Genomic DNA, 16,246 nt, shown 5'->3' on the forward strand with positions numbered 1-16,246 from the left:
TGTTTTAAAGTTATAGCCTTGTGTGCTCTCTCTTAAATAAATACTGCGCTCGCTATTGGATTGCTGATAGAGAACTAGTGGAGGAGATGGGATATCATCGGGAAATTCTTCTTCCCTGAGATTTTATGAGCAGCAATTTGAAAAGAGCCGTATTAAAGTCATTGAGGAACAAGTTAATGCTGCGTTTTTAAGAATATTGCCCTTCTACTCACGGATTATACTCAAGAATAAACAGTGTACAGTAGCTAATTGCTGCTTGACACATTCCAATGGCTTTATCCTTCGAAATTTGAATGGGTCTGGCTTAAAAAAGGGGCAAGAAAAAAGTCACGCAGTAACATTTTCGTTATTAACGGATGTATTGCTCAAAGAATGAATGAATTCTGCTGATGGCTTCAGGGGGGAGCTGGACTGGTAGGTATTGACCACATTTGCAACCCAGCTGACACAGCTGCTGTTAAATAACCTATTACAGGCCCTGTCTCCGGCTTTGCTGGCTCATGTTCCGCGCTGATGGCAGGTATCTGGTTTTCCTCTGCAAATTAAGCTGCTGGGGATTCCTTTCCCTGGGATTGTTCCTTTCTGTAGCGCCGGAGGCACAAACATGGAGCGATATTAAACCCACAGAGATCTGTGAAGGGAACCATTAACCAGGGAAGAGAAGAGCAAGCACTCGGTGCCTGCCTGGAGCCCAGCTTGGTCCCAGCCTCTTTCCTCCCAGGGAAGAGCTTCTGCCTAAGAGCTCATCTCAGTCTCCCCTCGGGCAGGTTAAAGCCATTCCCCTTGGCCTGTCCCTCCATCCCTTGTCCCAAGCCCCTCTCCAGCTTTCCTGCAGCCCCTTCAGGCACTGGAGCTGCTCTCAGGTCTCCCCTTCAGGAGCCTTCCCTTCTCCAGGCTGCCCCAGCCCAGCTCTCTCAGCCTGGCTCCAGAGCAGAGCTGCTCCAGCCCTCGCAGCATCTTCTGGCAAGCTGGGTGATTTGGTGCTCGTGTTGCAACAACCGAGTCAAGTTTGGAAGCTCTTCAGGCTCTGTGGGGAATCACGGTCCAGAAGACGCAGCAGCAGCCTGGATCAGGAACAGCCTCTGCCATGCTCCCACATCAGCCACACAGAACGCTGGGCACTTGGAGCTTCTCCGTTAGCCTGGCTCCAGGTACTGTCACTTGTCACCCTGGCTTTGGTCAGTCTATCATGATCCTGCTTTTCTCTGGATTTTGCTCCTGCTTCTTCCCTTCAGCTGTTGTCACCTTTAGGCAAGGCTGATGACTCCTTCCAAGAGCAAAGCCTTAAGTTTGGTTGTCTGAGAAACAGATCGAGCCGTTTCTATTGTTTCTGTCTGTATCTACTGTGCAGATGTATTTTAAAACCAGGATGGGTGCATTAGTGATCCATGAAATGTCTCTGCCTGGGCAAACTGCTGAAAATGAAGCAAATGTTCTTTTCTTGCCTGTCCCAGTTAGTTGGTCTGGGCCATGGCTGGGGCAGCAGCCTCCTGCCCTGCGGTGTGCTGCTGAGGTGAGACCATCATACCTGAAATACCACATTTAGTGTTAAATATGGCTTAACAAAACACTGGAGGGAAACACTGACTTGAAAAGTTGTGCTTTAATTATATGTCACGGATTATAAAAGCAGAAAGAACAACTGTGCTCATTGAGTCCGACTTCCTCTCTACCTATAAATAACAATAAACAGCCTTTTGCTCAAACACAAAGCAGCTTTCTTCAGTGGGTGAAACGCTGCATGCTGGGAATGCCAGGAAGAAACAACATCTTGTTTGCATTATTTTCTGCAGGTTTGAAAGGGCTCCGCTCAAGCTGAGGTCACGGTTCCTTTGAGGAAAGGGCATCCTGCCCTGGGAGAAGCTGGGGCTGCACAGGGGTCAGGATGTGGTCGGATGCAGTGCTGGAGGTACCTTGGATGCTGTAGCACATGGATGGAGCACAGGACAGCAGATCCTCCTGGGGACAGGGTGGCATGTCCTAACGGGAGCGGTGGTGGCACTGCAGTCTGATTTAAGCTATTTGAACCCTGATGCAGTAGGGGGAAATGCAGATGGGGATCATCCAGCTTCAGCAGTTAGCATCAAGGGTTCAAACCCTTCAAAACTCCTTTGCTTCTCTTCATAGAAATATATTATAGAGTGGGTTGGGTTGGAAGGGGTATAAAGATCACCTAATTCCAGCCCCCTGCCACGGGCAGGGACACCTTCCACTGGAGCAGCTTGCTCCAAGCCCCTGTGTCCAACCTGGCTTTGAACACTGCCAGGGATGGGGCAGCCACAGCTTCTCTGGGCACCCTGTGCCCGCACCTCAGCACCCTCACGGGGAAGAACTTCGTAGTCTAAACTAAATCTCCCCTCTTTCAACTTAAAGCCATTCCCCCTTCTCCAGTCACTATAAGACTCTAAGAAGTCCCTCTCCCATCAAGTCTTGAGCCCTCTCTTGTTTTCTCTGTTGGTGATCAGAGCTGTCTTTGCAGAGAAGAAATGAGGCCAGGGAAGGAGCACCCATCGGTCCTTCCTGGGCCCCGTGTTCGTGCTGTGATGCTGCAGCATCTTGTGATGCTCTACTTGAAGGATGGGCTACAAAAAGGAGGTCGTATTTCCTTCAAAAACCACTTCCTTAATGCCTTTGTGATCTGGAGGAGTTTGAAAACCTGGTGGTGGTGGCTTTCATCATAACGTGGTGTGGCCACTGTTCCTGAGCATGTGGAATGTGTGTTGGCAGCACGTGGGGGGCGTCACCGCAGGCGCTGGTGTGACAGGGACTCTGTTATTTTAAGCATTAGTGTTTGTGTGCATTTTACACATTATAGCGTTGCATTATTTAAAGGTGATGCATTATTAAAGCCTCTTCTCCTGGGCACGGAGAGGAGGAGGTCACTTCCTGCGCTTCCCACTGCTCTGCCTGAGTGAATGAGGATGTTGTCTCCTATGTAATCCTCCAAGGTGAGGTCTGAATAATGGAGACTGGAATCCCATTGAGCTGATTAATAACACCAAATACTCCATTAATGAGGAATTTTGGTGAAACGTGTGTAGAAGACATCTGTGTCACCATGTTCAGTTTGCCTCTTCTGCTCGAGTGCCTGGAACCAGCGCAATCATCACTTAGTCAATAATGATGTGCTTCTGAAAATAGAGGCTTGTAAATGCACTTTTATGCCCGTAATCATATTTTCTGCTGTGAGAAGAGTGAGGGAGTGGGGAATTGTCTCTTTGCCGTCTTCCTGACAAAACGTGTATAATGATTACAAGCACATAATAGGAACGTTGGTCCCAGCTAAGTGCTGCTTCGCCTCTGTTCGTCAGCTCTGGCTGGGGAGCGTGGCGTGATGCTGTGGAAGGCGATGCCATCCCTGGGCCACTGTGGCAGATTTAAATCCCTAATAAAAGCCCTGGGGAAATTAACACGACAAAACATTAACCACAGTCTAAGCATTACCATAGATTAGCATTTTTATTACACCTGTAGAGATGGTGAATGTGCTTGGTTACTACTATTAAAAAGTTTATGTTCTATCCCACATCATCTCAATGTATAGTTTTGGTTTAAGCCCTTTAGAATTTAATTAAGCGGGTTTCTATAGCAGTAATAGACTGTAAGTTCACTTTTATGGTTACTTTGAAGATAAACAGGGTGCAAATGTGTTCTTTATAATGCTAATAGTGTGCATGATGTGTGGCAGAGTAAGTTGTAAGAATTGGGGAAGAAGCACCAATGCAGGCAGCTGCGTTGCTGAGTCTTACTGCTCAAACTGGGCTCCGCTGCGGAACGATGCTCAGGGATTCGTGGGCACCAGTTGAAGGCAGCAGGTTTTCTTGAGGTCTGAGCCTGTCTCTTCTGTGCATACCGTAGCAAATCACCTTTCAGAGGCTGTGTTCAAATCAATTAGAAGAGTTAATCGCTTTTCAGTTTCATGTGCAGCTTCTCCCAAAGGAAACTCGGGAATAGGTGTAAAATGACATCTGGGAACTGCAGAGAGCAGAGAAGATTGCAGGAGGAAATCTTCAAAAAGGAGGCTGTCCCCTCGAGGGGAAAGAAATACTGTGTCTTCCTGGAGAATGAATCCATAAGCAGAAGAGTGCACAGAGGAGACAAATGGAAACTCCATGTAAAGTTTAAGCAAAGGTCGAATAAAGCAAGCTCTCCGTTAAAGCAGAGCAGAGCTCAGGGACCGGATGAGAAGCGTCAGCAGCAGGTATTCAGCAGTGTCTAATGCATTCTCTTCTCTTCCGAGGGGAAGTTGATTAGCTGGTTTTGTAAATCTTCTGGAAAATTACCTTTAAAATGCTCTTACTCTTCAAAGCGATGCTCAGATTGGTGCTGGGGATCACACGTGTGCTGCTCTCCACTCTTTTTCCCACTGGATTTGCTTGCTAATGTGCAAGGTGAGGGGTTTTTGCCCTGTGCCTGTGCAGTGGAGTGGGTCCAACTGGTGGCCCCAGTGCTGGTAATGATCCCATCCTGCTGTAGCTGGGTTGGGGGTGCTTATGGGGGTTTTGCCCTCCATCAGCTGCACTGCGGCTGTGGTGCTTTGCACAGAACCTGCTGCTGCGGTCAGTACTCTTCTTCTGATATGATTCAGAACCCCAGACTGGTTTGGGTTGAAGGGACCTTAAAGCTCCTCCAGCTCCAACCCCTGGCGTGGGCAGGGACACCTTCCACTGGAGCAGCTTGCTCCAAGCCCCTGTGTCCAACCTGGCCTTGTAGTTTAACCCTAGCCCGGTAGTCTCAGTTTGTTGGCTTGCAGGCACCCACATGGACCATTGTTGGGCTTTACCCTTGGAGCTGAGCCGGCTGTGAGCAGCCATGGTGGCTGATCTGGTCCCTGCTGCTCATGGTGTGTCATTTCCATGTGGTCACAAACAAGCTCCATGCAGTCCTCTGGCACCTCTTACTTTGAATTAATGGGGAAGCATTAAAGCAGGCTGATAGTGCTACTCCATTAGTGTCATCCCTGTGCTCCTCCCAAATCAATGTTCCCACTAAAGCGGAGCCATTCCATGGCCTGCAGCTCCCGAGGGCATCAGGAACCAGCTGCTTCCCCATCGGGCATAGGGACACGAGGATTGTTGGCCACCAGTGGGCCAGGGAGCTGCTGGATCCCCGAGGAGCTCTGCTGACCTGTGGGCATGGGCTTTCCCTGCGCCTGGAATAAAGAACTGGAGCGGTTGGCAGGAGGCAAAACGTTCCCCTCGTGGCCTGGGTCGCACTTGCAAGGGGGAGGCTGCTGAAATTGGCTAATTAGTGGTTTGTTAATGAGCTGGGGCAGGGAAATGGTGCTTCGGCTGTTACAGCATTGGTGTTTGCAGCTCAGGGCTTTGGGAGGGTTTTGCTTGTGTCCCCTCGCGGGGGGTTATCGGTGACTGGCAGATTCTCTTAAAAGCAAGCAAACCCTCAATCCCCACTGCCTAAACCCTCGCTGCCGTTTGGTTGATGTATTCCCCTTTCTGTGGCCTGATGTTTCAGACTGAGGCAGGTTCTGGGACTGTGTGTGTGACATGAAATAAGAGACTCTTGCACTGAGTATACTTTAGATAAGGACTCGTGACTCTTTAGGATTCCACTGATAGCGTGCGGAGCCCGAGGAGAGGAGCCAGTGGTGCCATTCTGTGGATTTGCTTTGAAGTTCACGTTCATGCTTGTGTGGCAGGAGGCAACCACATTCTACTGTTTAGTAGTAGCTGAGTTTACTGAGTAAACTGCTGCTTAGTAGTAACTCAGTCCTGGTTTTGGCTGGGATAGAGTTAATGCCCTCATAGCTGGTGCAGTGCTGTGTTTGGCTTTAGCCTGGGAAAAGCACTGGTAACACATTGATGCTGTAGTTGTTGCTCAGTAGCACTTACCCTGATCAAGGGCTTCTTGTTTTCCCATGCTCTGCTGGTGACAAAGGGCAGGAAGCACAGCCAGGACTAGCCAAAGGGATATTCCATACCATGGAATGTCATGCTCAGTCTAGAAACTGGGGGAAGTTGGCTGCGAGGTACTGATCGCTGCTCAGGTCAGGCTGGGTATCAGTCAGTGGGTACTGAGCAATTGTACTGTGTATCATTTGTTTTGTGGGGAGTTTATTCCTCTTCTTTTTGTTATTCCCCTTTTCATTATTATTATTATTATTATTATTGTTATTATTATTATTATTATTATCATTGCTATTATATTTTAATTTATTTCAATCATTGCATTATTATTACCTGAACCCTGGGTTTTATCTCTTTCCAATTCTCCCATCGCATGGAGGGGCAGGTGGAGCAAATGGCTGCGTGGTACTTAGCTGTCAGCTGGGATTAAACCACAGCAGCATCACCCCTTTTCCTTCCCAAGCTCTGAGGCTTGTGTCATCCTTCCCTGTCTGCCCCACAGGGCCATTTTGGTGGACTTTGTTAAACTTCGAGCTTGCTTTAAAATAGGAGGAGACTGGGAAACTGGGTTCATGTCTTGCAGCAGGGACTCAGAAAGGGGGGAAAGACTGAAACAGGGTTTCTGAGCTGCTGTCCTTGGACCACTTGTGGCCCAGCAGACTTTGGCAGATGGTTTGTGAAATCCTTCTCTTCCCTCCCAGAGCACACGCCACGCCGGCCCTGCAAATGAGCTGCAATCTGTTACTGCTGCCTGTTCTCACTTTAGTTAAAGTTCACATCGCAGCCGGGTTGTTGTTTGACTAAAATGTGACAATCGCTTTCACCATGACTTTGCAAGATGGGCTGCAGGGTTGGGTTTTGTTCCTGAAAACATTCCTTGGTCCTTCACTAGATAAATAAGTGAAAAGTTGGATGCTCTGCTCAAACTTTCCACCTTCAGATTTCACCTGCTGACCCATGCCAGCCTGTTTGTGGTTTCATCCCTTGCAGGAGCCTGTGGTACCCAGAGGCTGTGCAGGGCTGTGAGGATGCGGCTGAGCTGCATCACTCCTTGCTGGACCTGGGAGCAGAGGGGCTGTGATTCCTTCTGGAGACAAGGCAGCTCTGGTCTGCCCAGCTGCTTTGCTGTTGGAAGCACGCTCTCGGGGATGCCATTGTCCCCACTGTTGCTCCGGCCCTCCCCATTCAGTGCATCTCAGCATCCTTGATCCTGGACTGGCTCTTCTCTTGGGGTTCAATAGGCTTCACTGGCTGAAAGGCAGGCTTTGGGAAAAGGAGGGGGGGCTTTTCACAGAGCTGGGGAGAACCAAAGGGAGTCATCACAAATGGCAGCTTGAACTATCTGACCTTTTCCCACCTCTCCTCTGCTTTCCGTGCCCATGCAGAGCGTGGCTGCAGCGATGCCGCTCTTGTGGCACTGCTGCTTCTGTGCTCACCGTCCTGTAGCTCCGTGTACCTTGTGTCTCCCCAGGGTGGCTTCATGGCAGGTCTCATGTGTGATCTCTCCTTGGGCATCTTTGAGTGGGAAGGTCCACAGACCCCTGTGCATCCTCACAGTCTCCTGCTGATCTGCCCACTACAGGGATGGTGGCACCGGCCAGCACAGAGCATGGAATGTGCAGCCCCATTCTGCAACAGTGGAGTCTTGGGTATCCCAAATGCCCTTGTCCAGATCTCCTGCTGCCCTGTAATTTCCTCCTGGTCCCGACTACCTGCATCAGGGCACTACCTGGGAATGAGGGATGATAGGAAAACCCAAAAGGCAAAGAAAACAGCCCAAAATGTAGCATTTTTCTCATGCCCTTCTTCTGTTTTCAAGCCTGCCGCCTGATTCAGGGAAGGCAGTAGGGCTGATACATTCTTCTGCAAGACTTGGTTTGGCAAGGTGGAGAGGAAACACAGCCAAGGGAGGGCAGTGGAGACAAAAAGAGGTAAGATGCTACAGAAACTGCTCCCCGGGCAGCTGCAGGAGCTGCTTTGGCAGAGGGAGCTGTGGGGGCAGAAAGGACCGGTGGCAGCATCTCTTCCTACCACACCATGGACCAGAAGTGGCAGCGCCCAGCTCCCAGGAGGTTTCTGTTTTACTCTTTGGTGTACAGCAGCCTGAGCAAACAAACTGGGCTGCTCTCGATAATGAAAGAGGTGCCATTACTAATTCATTTGCCCACTCAAATGCAGGATGTGATAGAACAGAATTAATCTCTGCTCTTTACACATCAGATGCTTGTAGCTTTGGTCAGCAAGTGTGCTTTTAGCCTCCGGTATGCAGCTACCTGGAGTTTAGCTAGCTGTCTTGGTTCAGTGTGGTGCGAAGATAAATGAGGTGCTGCAAGGAACAGGTATTTTATGGGTACGTGGTTGCCCCGAGCCTGGACATGGGTATGGGATGAGGCTCAAGGAAAGAGGGGTTGGTGTTAGCTGCGGTGTCTGTGGTCCTGGCAGTCAGAACCCAGCACGCTGAGCCCTGCAGAACAGCACAGGGGTCCTAAAGGTGAGTCTCTGAGTGTTAGCAGTGCCTCAGGGGGGGCGACACAACACAATTGGAAGGAAACTGCTGCAAATCCATGTGCAGCAGGGACTGCAGTGGCAACCATGGTGCTGCTGGCTGAGTCTCAGGACAGGGCCATGCGGGAGAGCTGTAATGAGGTGGTTTGGATCGCTTCCCTCACCACTGCCTCACTATCACCATCATCTCTATGCTAATGAGCTAATTTATGTCATTAGCACAGCCCTGTTAATCAAGACCTCCCGCGCTATGACTCGGCTGTAGCCATGCTGTTTGCTGTATTTTAGGCCCTGATGGTTTTTCATTGGTGATGATGTGTATGATGCTTGTCCCCGGGCACCTGGGAGCCCACTCAAGATGCGCAACCGGGGTCTAAGGATTTGCCTTCAGTGTTACCTAAAAGCCTGGCTGAAGAGGTGGAGCACAGAGTCTTGAGATGCTGTGGCTTTCAGCCAGGGAGGATCAGGGAATACCTCGAGCTCTCACCTGCCAGCATGGGTTTAATCTGACACAGGGAGGTTTGCTGGTCATGCCTGCAACCCAGCAGTCTACATTTTAATCCTACCTGGGTTCGGAATCATCTCACATGTAGTAACGTACTGTGGGGTTTGATGGCCACAGAGGCACTTTGAGGCCCAGAAATCTTGCCTGAAATTACCTGCCTTCCCTCCCACATGGTATTTGTACAAGAGTGGTGTTCTGTCCTTAGGGCAGCAGTTTGCCTTCAGGTGCTTGTGAGAGATGGGGATGGTGGGACAGCAGAGCAGCTCATTGCAGGCACCAGTGCCCAGCTCAGCCGTGTTCCCGCAGTGTTCCCGGTCCCATCCCTCCCTCATGCTGCTGTGTCTTGTGTGTTCCAGCTCAGCCGGCTGTGCGGCCACGCTCAGCAGAGGCAGTACCGAGCAGCCCGTTACCCCGGGGACCTGTTCGTCGACAGCAAAGCCCTGAAGGCGACTCGCATCGAGCAAGAGGAAACTTTGGCGAGCAGGAGGAGGTGAGCGCTGGGGCTGCGCACGGTGCCTGCATGGGCTGCAGGAGCGGTCACCATGCAGCATGGCCCTGGGGAACCAGATGGAAGAGCTCCTTATTTCCCTTACCTATAACCCTGCAGCTGCTTTGGGCTCTGAACGCCAGCGCTGCTCTGCGGCTGGCTCTGAAGTGCAGCGAGGTGTCCCCGTGTGGTTTCTCACCCAGTGTGTCTGGTTTGGTTTTAGCCTGTAAAAGTGCCTCCTGCATTTCTGCACCCAGGTTCACCCAGCAAATGCCTCCTCTGGGTTTCTGGGGTGCTTCAGTGGATGCTCTTAGGTGTTGTTATAGGTGGAAATGGTCACTCGAGGCTGAAATGGTTTGTGCAACACTGGGTGTAGGCAAGGAGGACTCATTTTGCTTCCTTGTGCAGTAGTTTGCTTCCTGATATAGTAGTTTAGGAATGTTAACAGCCTTTTCCTGATTGTTTCCCGAGTGAAGCAGGTGCCTCCACTGCTGGCACTGCACCCTGTACTCCTGCCCTCTGTAAATAGAAGCTGCAGTTCAATGAGCTCACATTGGTGTGCCAGGGAAAAGCATCTCCCCCCCTGGATCTGTAAGCACACCCAGAAGTGTGCGGTGCCTTTCCTGCTGGTTGAGTACAAGGAAAATCCCTGTGGAAGGGAACCAGGCTTGGCAAGTTTTGGAGCTGGGGATAGACTGAGTTGGATGGATTTCTTTTTAAAGAGTAACAGGGCCACATTCTTGCTGCACTTCCCACAAGATACAGCACCGGGGCCTGCATTCCTCTGTTGTCTCAACACGTTGGAGGGTTACACAGCCCAGGCTCTGCCAGAGATGTCCTTTGAGACTGGGAAGTCCAATGAAACCTGCTGCAATGAATTCCGTGAGCTCAGACTTGCAGGTACAGAGGAATTTCCCCCTTTCCTTCCCCTCCCTGCCTGTGGGGAGCTCTGCTCCCAGGGAAGTTCTCCCCAGCACTGCCGGGGTCTGTGGGACAGGGAGCAAGGCAGTGCCTAGGATGTAAAGAGCTGGGTGTGATGGGCAGTGTAAGGCTTGTCCTGTTCGGGGTTTGGCATAACTGAAGACCCAGGTCTTGCCTCAATTTGGCTTTCAAAGCAGTGTTGGCTGGACCGCCGTAAGCCCAGCGCAGGAGATGCTGCGGGGGTGGTTTGTGCAGGTGGGGAATGTCTGAAGCACCCCTCCGCTCCACGCAGGGGGGTTGTGGGCTGAACTCCCACCCCCTGGACGTGCTTTGGCTCATCCCGCAGGCTGCTCTTAGCGGAGAGGCAAAGAGCAGCACCGGCTGCCTTTGCGGCGCTGCTTCTCCTTGTTTCGCCTGCCACCAGCTGGCAGCCGGGGGCCTCGGCTGGATGGAGGGGGAACCCCACGGCATTCCCAAGCAAAGAGAGGCAAAGAGGGATGGAGGGAGCTGGGTGCCTCCTCTTGGTCCCAGCCTGCCCTAGCTTGCTCTGTCTGACAGCAGCTTCCCACAGCCGGCAGCGCATGGAGTCCCACCGCTGCGGGCACCCAGGAGATGCCCGTGACAGTGATGCCAGCAAGAGGTGTTGCTCCCTCATCATCATCCCCAGAGAGGAAGGAGGCCAAGAAACAAGCACTTGCCAAAGGGGAAAATGTGCTGAGCCCAAGTCAGGAGGCCGTGAGGCCAAGTCTTACTCCCTCTGATCCCTGCTGTTCATGTGATCATCTTTTTCTGCCATTTACCTGGTTAAATCTGCCAGTATTTCCCAGTGACAGCTACTGAGTGCCCCTGAGGGGACGGACCTGGGCTGTTGGATGGACACATCCCACCCTTGTAGCCCCTGTCCCCTTCCTGGTGGCTGTGGGAGTCCCTGGGGTCAGCCTGTGTCCTGGCATCTCTGCACTGAAGGGGACCTGCAGGGGACGGAGGTCCTTTGACAGTGCAGCATGAAACCCAGTGTGACCCATCTGTACAGGTCTGTGCTGAGCATCTCTGCATTGAAGGGGACCTGCAGGGGACGGAGGTCCTTTGACAGTGCAGCATGAAACCCAGCGTGACCCATCTGTACAGATCTGTGCTGAGCATCTCTGCACTGAAGGGGACCTGCAGGGGACGGAGGTCCTTTGACAGTGCAGCATGAAACCCAGCGTGACCCATCTGTACAGATCTGTGCTGAGCATCTCTGCTCTGCCACCAGAAATGCCACCTGCCCTTGCAGGGATGTTGAAGGGCTGATGTCAGGTGGGCAGAGTGACAAGGCTGTCCCTTCCTGAAGGGCCTCCATTGCTTCCTACAAAGCAGAGAGGACTGCTGGCAGCCTGGGCACTTGCTGCTCACATGCACTCCATGGGCTGAGCCAGCAGCACCTTTCCCTAGGTGCAGTGAGAGCGCAGAGGGTGTATGTGGCTCTGGGGTGCTGCACGGTTGGGCTGAGGTTCTGCTGCCTCCCATCTCAGCCAGTTTTGCCTTAAGAAACAGGGATGAATGAATGACATCAGGGGACAATGCCAAATGCTGCTTGAGATCAGAAATAAGACCAGTGCTTCATGGCTTGTTTGCACCCACTGCTTTCACGCTCTGTTTGTGTAACTACCCCCAGTGCTTAAAAGGCACCACAGAAGAGGCTTTTCCTCTTTTCCTTTTAGCTGAACACCATTTTTTTCCCCCTTTCTTCCAGGGAGCTCATCACGAAGCTGAAGTCCCACGGCAGTTTCTACAGCAGTTTGCCAGAGTACATCTGCAGCCACAGCTCTGCTGTGCAGAACGACACTCTTTGCTGGAACGGACAAGAAGTCGTGGAGAGGTGAATCCCCTCTCCCTTCCCCTGTATTGCTTGTCTTATGCTAACCAGGCAGTGACCAGGGCAGTGGTCCTTCCCTTAAAAACCCCGTTGCAGAGCTGGTATCCACCCGTGGTGCAGCGCAGATGGATGTGCAGGCTGCATGGAGAGGAGAAGTGGTTGTGTGCTGCCCTCCACTGAGCTTTCTCCACTCTGCTCTGGAAACCCTGCAGCAGTGGCTGGCTTTGATTGGGGTGGGTTGGTAGCAGGGAGCCAGAGAGAGGAGAGCAGCAGGAGGGTGCACTGTGGTGTGAGGGGTAGCGATGGGGTCATTGCCGCCATGGACTGCATTGGGATGGGGATGTCTCCAACCTGGCTCCGTGCAGGAGCATCCCCGGGGAGTGACAGTGAAGACCACTTGTTGGGGTTTTGGCAAGGAAAACCACCTTATTGGGTTTTTCCTTGGCCGTAGCTCTGTGCTAGAGGTCAGGACCACTGAGGCAAACAGCATTCATAGCATAAGGAGGAAGGAAGTGTCAATAGAAATGAAGGTTTTTCTTGCAAAAAAATGTCCTTTGGGGATGTTAAAGAATGTGGAAATAGAACTTAGGAATGTTTTATTTAGAGTAATACATAAATCTGCTCTAATCACCCCCATTTTTGCAGAGCATCTTTTGCTATTAAGCAGTTTGCAGAAGGGAAGGAATAGCAATAGGATCAGGAAGTGGTGCAATGTTAAGATATTAATTATGCCTAATTGCTCAGTACCCTCAGGTGGTAATTAGCCTGTACGGGCAGTACTGACCTAGAACACCAAAGGGACTAGAAGAGCATCAAGCTATAGTTTGAAACAAAATTGCACAAGCATCTAAGATCACACAGTTGATACAATTCACTCACTTTGCCTAAGGAAAACTGTGTCCTCCAGCTGTACTCATACCTGGGAAATCTGCAGTTCCTATTCCTAAGAGAGAAGTTGGAAGAAAACAAGATTATTTCAATATTGGCACACTGATTGTTAATTACAACTTCTTAAGCAGTGCTATGAGCACTGCAGGGGAGGATGTAGGATGAGGTCTTTGGTTAGGACAGTTCACTGGGGCCGTGACCGGTGTCTGGTCCAGGTCCTGCTGATGCCACGACTGGGTGAAGTGGCAGCAATGGAAAGGTGCTGAGTCCTGACCTTCCTACAAACATAAGTTTGGAGTGACTTGCAGGTTAACCATAGCTTTAGATGATACATACCTGCAGCTTTCTGCTGAGAATGTTAGTGGACAGTCCACAGTCCTAAGCCTAACAGGCTAAGACGTCACCGAGGTCCCTGCTGCAGTACAGTGGTGTTGGTGACACAGTGCAGCAGGTCACGTAGGTGCAACAGTGCATGGAGAGGAGAGGCAGGGAGACGATGGAGTGTGTGTGCATGAAGGGAGCACCAAGATTTCAGGCCCTTTAAACTGAGGATTAAGTTGAGGGCTGGAGCAGCTCTGCTCTGGAGCCAGGCTGAGAGAGCTGGGCTGGGTCAACCCATACTGGACCTTAGAGCAGCTCCAGTGCCTAAAGGGGCTCCAGGAAACCTGGAGAAGGGCTTTGGACAAGGGCCTGTAGGGACAGGCCAGGGGGAATGGCTTTAACCTGCCCGAGGGGAGACTGAGATGAGCTCTTAGGCAGAAGCTCTTCCCTGTGAGGGTGCTGAGGCGCTGGCACAGGGTGCCCAGAGAAGCTGTGGCTGCCCCATCCCTGGCAGTGTTCAAGGGCAGGTTGGACACAGGGGCTTTGGAGCTCCTCTCCCAGAACCCAATTGCAGAACATCTCAAACAGAAGCGAACATGCAGTTAAACTGGTCTCTAGAGCCCTTGCACTGCTTCACGTGGAGCCAAACCTGCCTGCTTCACATAGTCAGACTTCCAAGCGCGGCGGCTCCTTCAGAGAGTCTGGGAGTATTCCTGGAAACCAGGATCATGTAAGGTAACGGTAACCACCAGCTTCTTGAAGTCAGTGTTTTCCCCAAGAGGGAGCCAAGCAGCTGCTCGCTGTGGAGGAGCCCTGTCACAATCACAAGCTGCTCTGAGAATGTGCATCGTGCGGGAGCGTTTCTGGCATGCCTATAGCGATTCTGATGTGCACTTGGTGGTCACAGAGCTCCATCGTGCCGCTTCCTGCAAGAAGCCCGGTGGGTTTTGAATATCTGGCTTCGATTTCAGACGTGGTCGTTGTTGCACACGTGTCGCAGAGGGAAGGGCCTGCTTTTCTAGGTTTTGTGCTTGTGGAATACGCTTTGCATCTCAGTGTTTCCCCCTTTGCTTCGTTGGGTATTGGCTTTTGCACATCGGAGCTTCCTGACTGCAAGGCTGGACTGGAGGAAACACCCGTGCCTTGCACTTGACCTACCCTGCAGGGTTGCTGTGGCTGGATACGTTTCGCTTCAGGACAGGATTGAGTTGCCTCAGCTGCACCATGTGCACTCTGAGACCCCTTTGAGTTCCTGGGGTATCCATCGGCAGATCTAAGACCACCCATGTCCCTGTGGGGTGGCAGCTGGGGCTAGAGGGAGACATCTTATGGTTCCTATAGCAATAGGAGGTGCCCACCCTAGGGATAGATTAGGAAGCTGCTGGAAGCCTTGCAGCATCAGGTGGAGACCAGGGGAGAGCAATGGTTGGGTGGATGCTGTGTTTCCACGTGTTTCCATGTCTGGTGCTGCTCAGATGATGGGTAAAACTGCTTGGGCATTGCTGTGCCAGTGAGCTCGGTGTGAACATCCATATGGGCATGTCTGGGCTTTGGTGGTACTCCTGGAGGGTTTGTCTGTTCACCTCTCACATCTTTAATGCTGTACCTGAGCGTTAATTAAGTTAGAGAGGAGCCCTCCTGGTTTAGCTGTGTCCTGACCCCTCTGTCACAACAAACTTTGATAGTTATTCCAAGCCCTTTTCCTGTAACATGTTAAATCAAGCCTGGAATAGCAACTTCACAGCCCTTTGCCAGTGCGCTCAAGTGCAAGATAACGCTGACAGTGTGCATCCTGCTGTCTGACATGCACAGTCCCTTCTGCACCCTGTGCTCCTCCTCTTGTGGTTCCTCTCAATCGGTGTTTACTGTCCTGTGTATTCCAGGGCTTTCTTATCAGCCTTTCACTGGGTCTCATTTCCCAGTTTGAGCCTTGACCCATCCTTCATTTCCTCCCCACCCTGACCTCCCTCTGCCCTGATGGAACATATTCATCTGGGACTCCAGTGCAATGCAGCTGGCTGGTTGGACCATCTAATGGCAAGAGTTCATCCTCCTTGAGGTTTGCTCTGGGGGTTAATAGTTTGATCACCATCCCTCTGTGGGTTTAGGACAGGGTGCCTCGAAAGAACCCCTTGCAAACAGTGGCAACTGGACGAGGAAGGTCTGTTTTCCTCGTCATGCAGAGCAGTGCCTGTGTGTTTTGCTGTGTTGTTGCTGTGTGGTTGAGGAACATAAGCCAAAGTGGGAAGAAAAAACAAAAGGCAACGCATTCCTGCTTTTCACACTTTTCAGAGGGTGCGAAAACACACTGTGCTCTTTTGGGATGCCGCAAAGGTTCATAGCAAAAGCCACACGCTGCACATTCCACCACCAGTGAAGAGCTGCTTCTACGAGCGCTAGGAGGGGTCATAGGGCTTTGGGTGTTTGTGGTAGCTGGGGACCAGACCTGCTGGCTCTCCCTCTGTGCATCCCTGAGCACGTCTGTGCAGCTTTCCTGGGCTTAATCAGTTGACAGGCACTTCTCTGAGATAGCAGAGGGCTGGATGTGTAGGATGTGCAACAGCTTGAGGGAGGTTCAACCTGCCCAAGAGAGGGTTCTTCTTACCTCTGTCCTTATGCCCCGTCCTCCCACCTGCCTTCATGCTGGTGGTGCTGGATGCTGAGATGATGTTCTCCAGCCTCTCTTATCCTTGCACAGAGAAAAAAACAGAGGGTGATTCTTATCACTGAAGCTCTGACTGAGAATTAGCTCATTTAAAGAGTACAGCTTAAGTCAAGCTTGTATTGAGATACCGAACTCGGTTTCTATGGGAGTTAGGCATCTGAATCTCAAAGGTGATTTGAGCCTTATATAGAATATCAGGGTTTTGCAGCATTTAATACTAAGAGCCTCTTAA

General features: G+C 51.3%; 1 protein-coding gene across 1 annotated transcript in view; it reads left to right on the forward strand.

Annotated features, from left to right (window-relative positions):
• Nucleotides 1-16,246, forward strand: part of GPC3 (glypican 3) — a 138,542-nt gene that overhangs the window by 71,488 nt on the left and 50,808 nt on the right. The window contains exons 4-5 of the mRNA XM_062612762.1: nt 9,231-9,364; nt 12,018-12,143. Of these exons, the coding sequence (XP_062468746.1) occupies nt 9,231-9,364; nt 12,018-12,143 (260 nt within the window). The remainder of the gene's footprint in view (nt 1-9,230; nt 9,365-12,017; nt 12,144-16,246) is intronic.

Source organism: Pezoporus occidentalis, unplaced genomic scaffold (genome assembly GCF_034315485.1).
Source record: "Pezoporus occidentalis ecotype Australia unplaced genomic scaffold, CSIRO_AGI_Poc_V1 ctg161, whole genome shotgun sequence".
In the NCBI taxonomy this organism is placed as follows: Eukaryota; Metazoa; Chordata; class Aves; order Psittaciformes; family Psittacidae; genus Pezoporus; species Pezoporus occidentalis.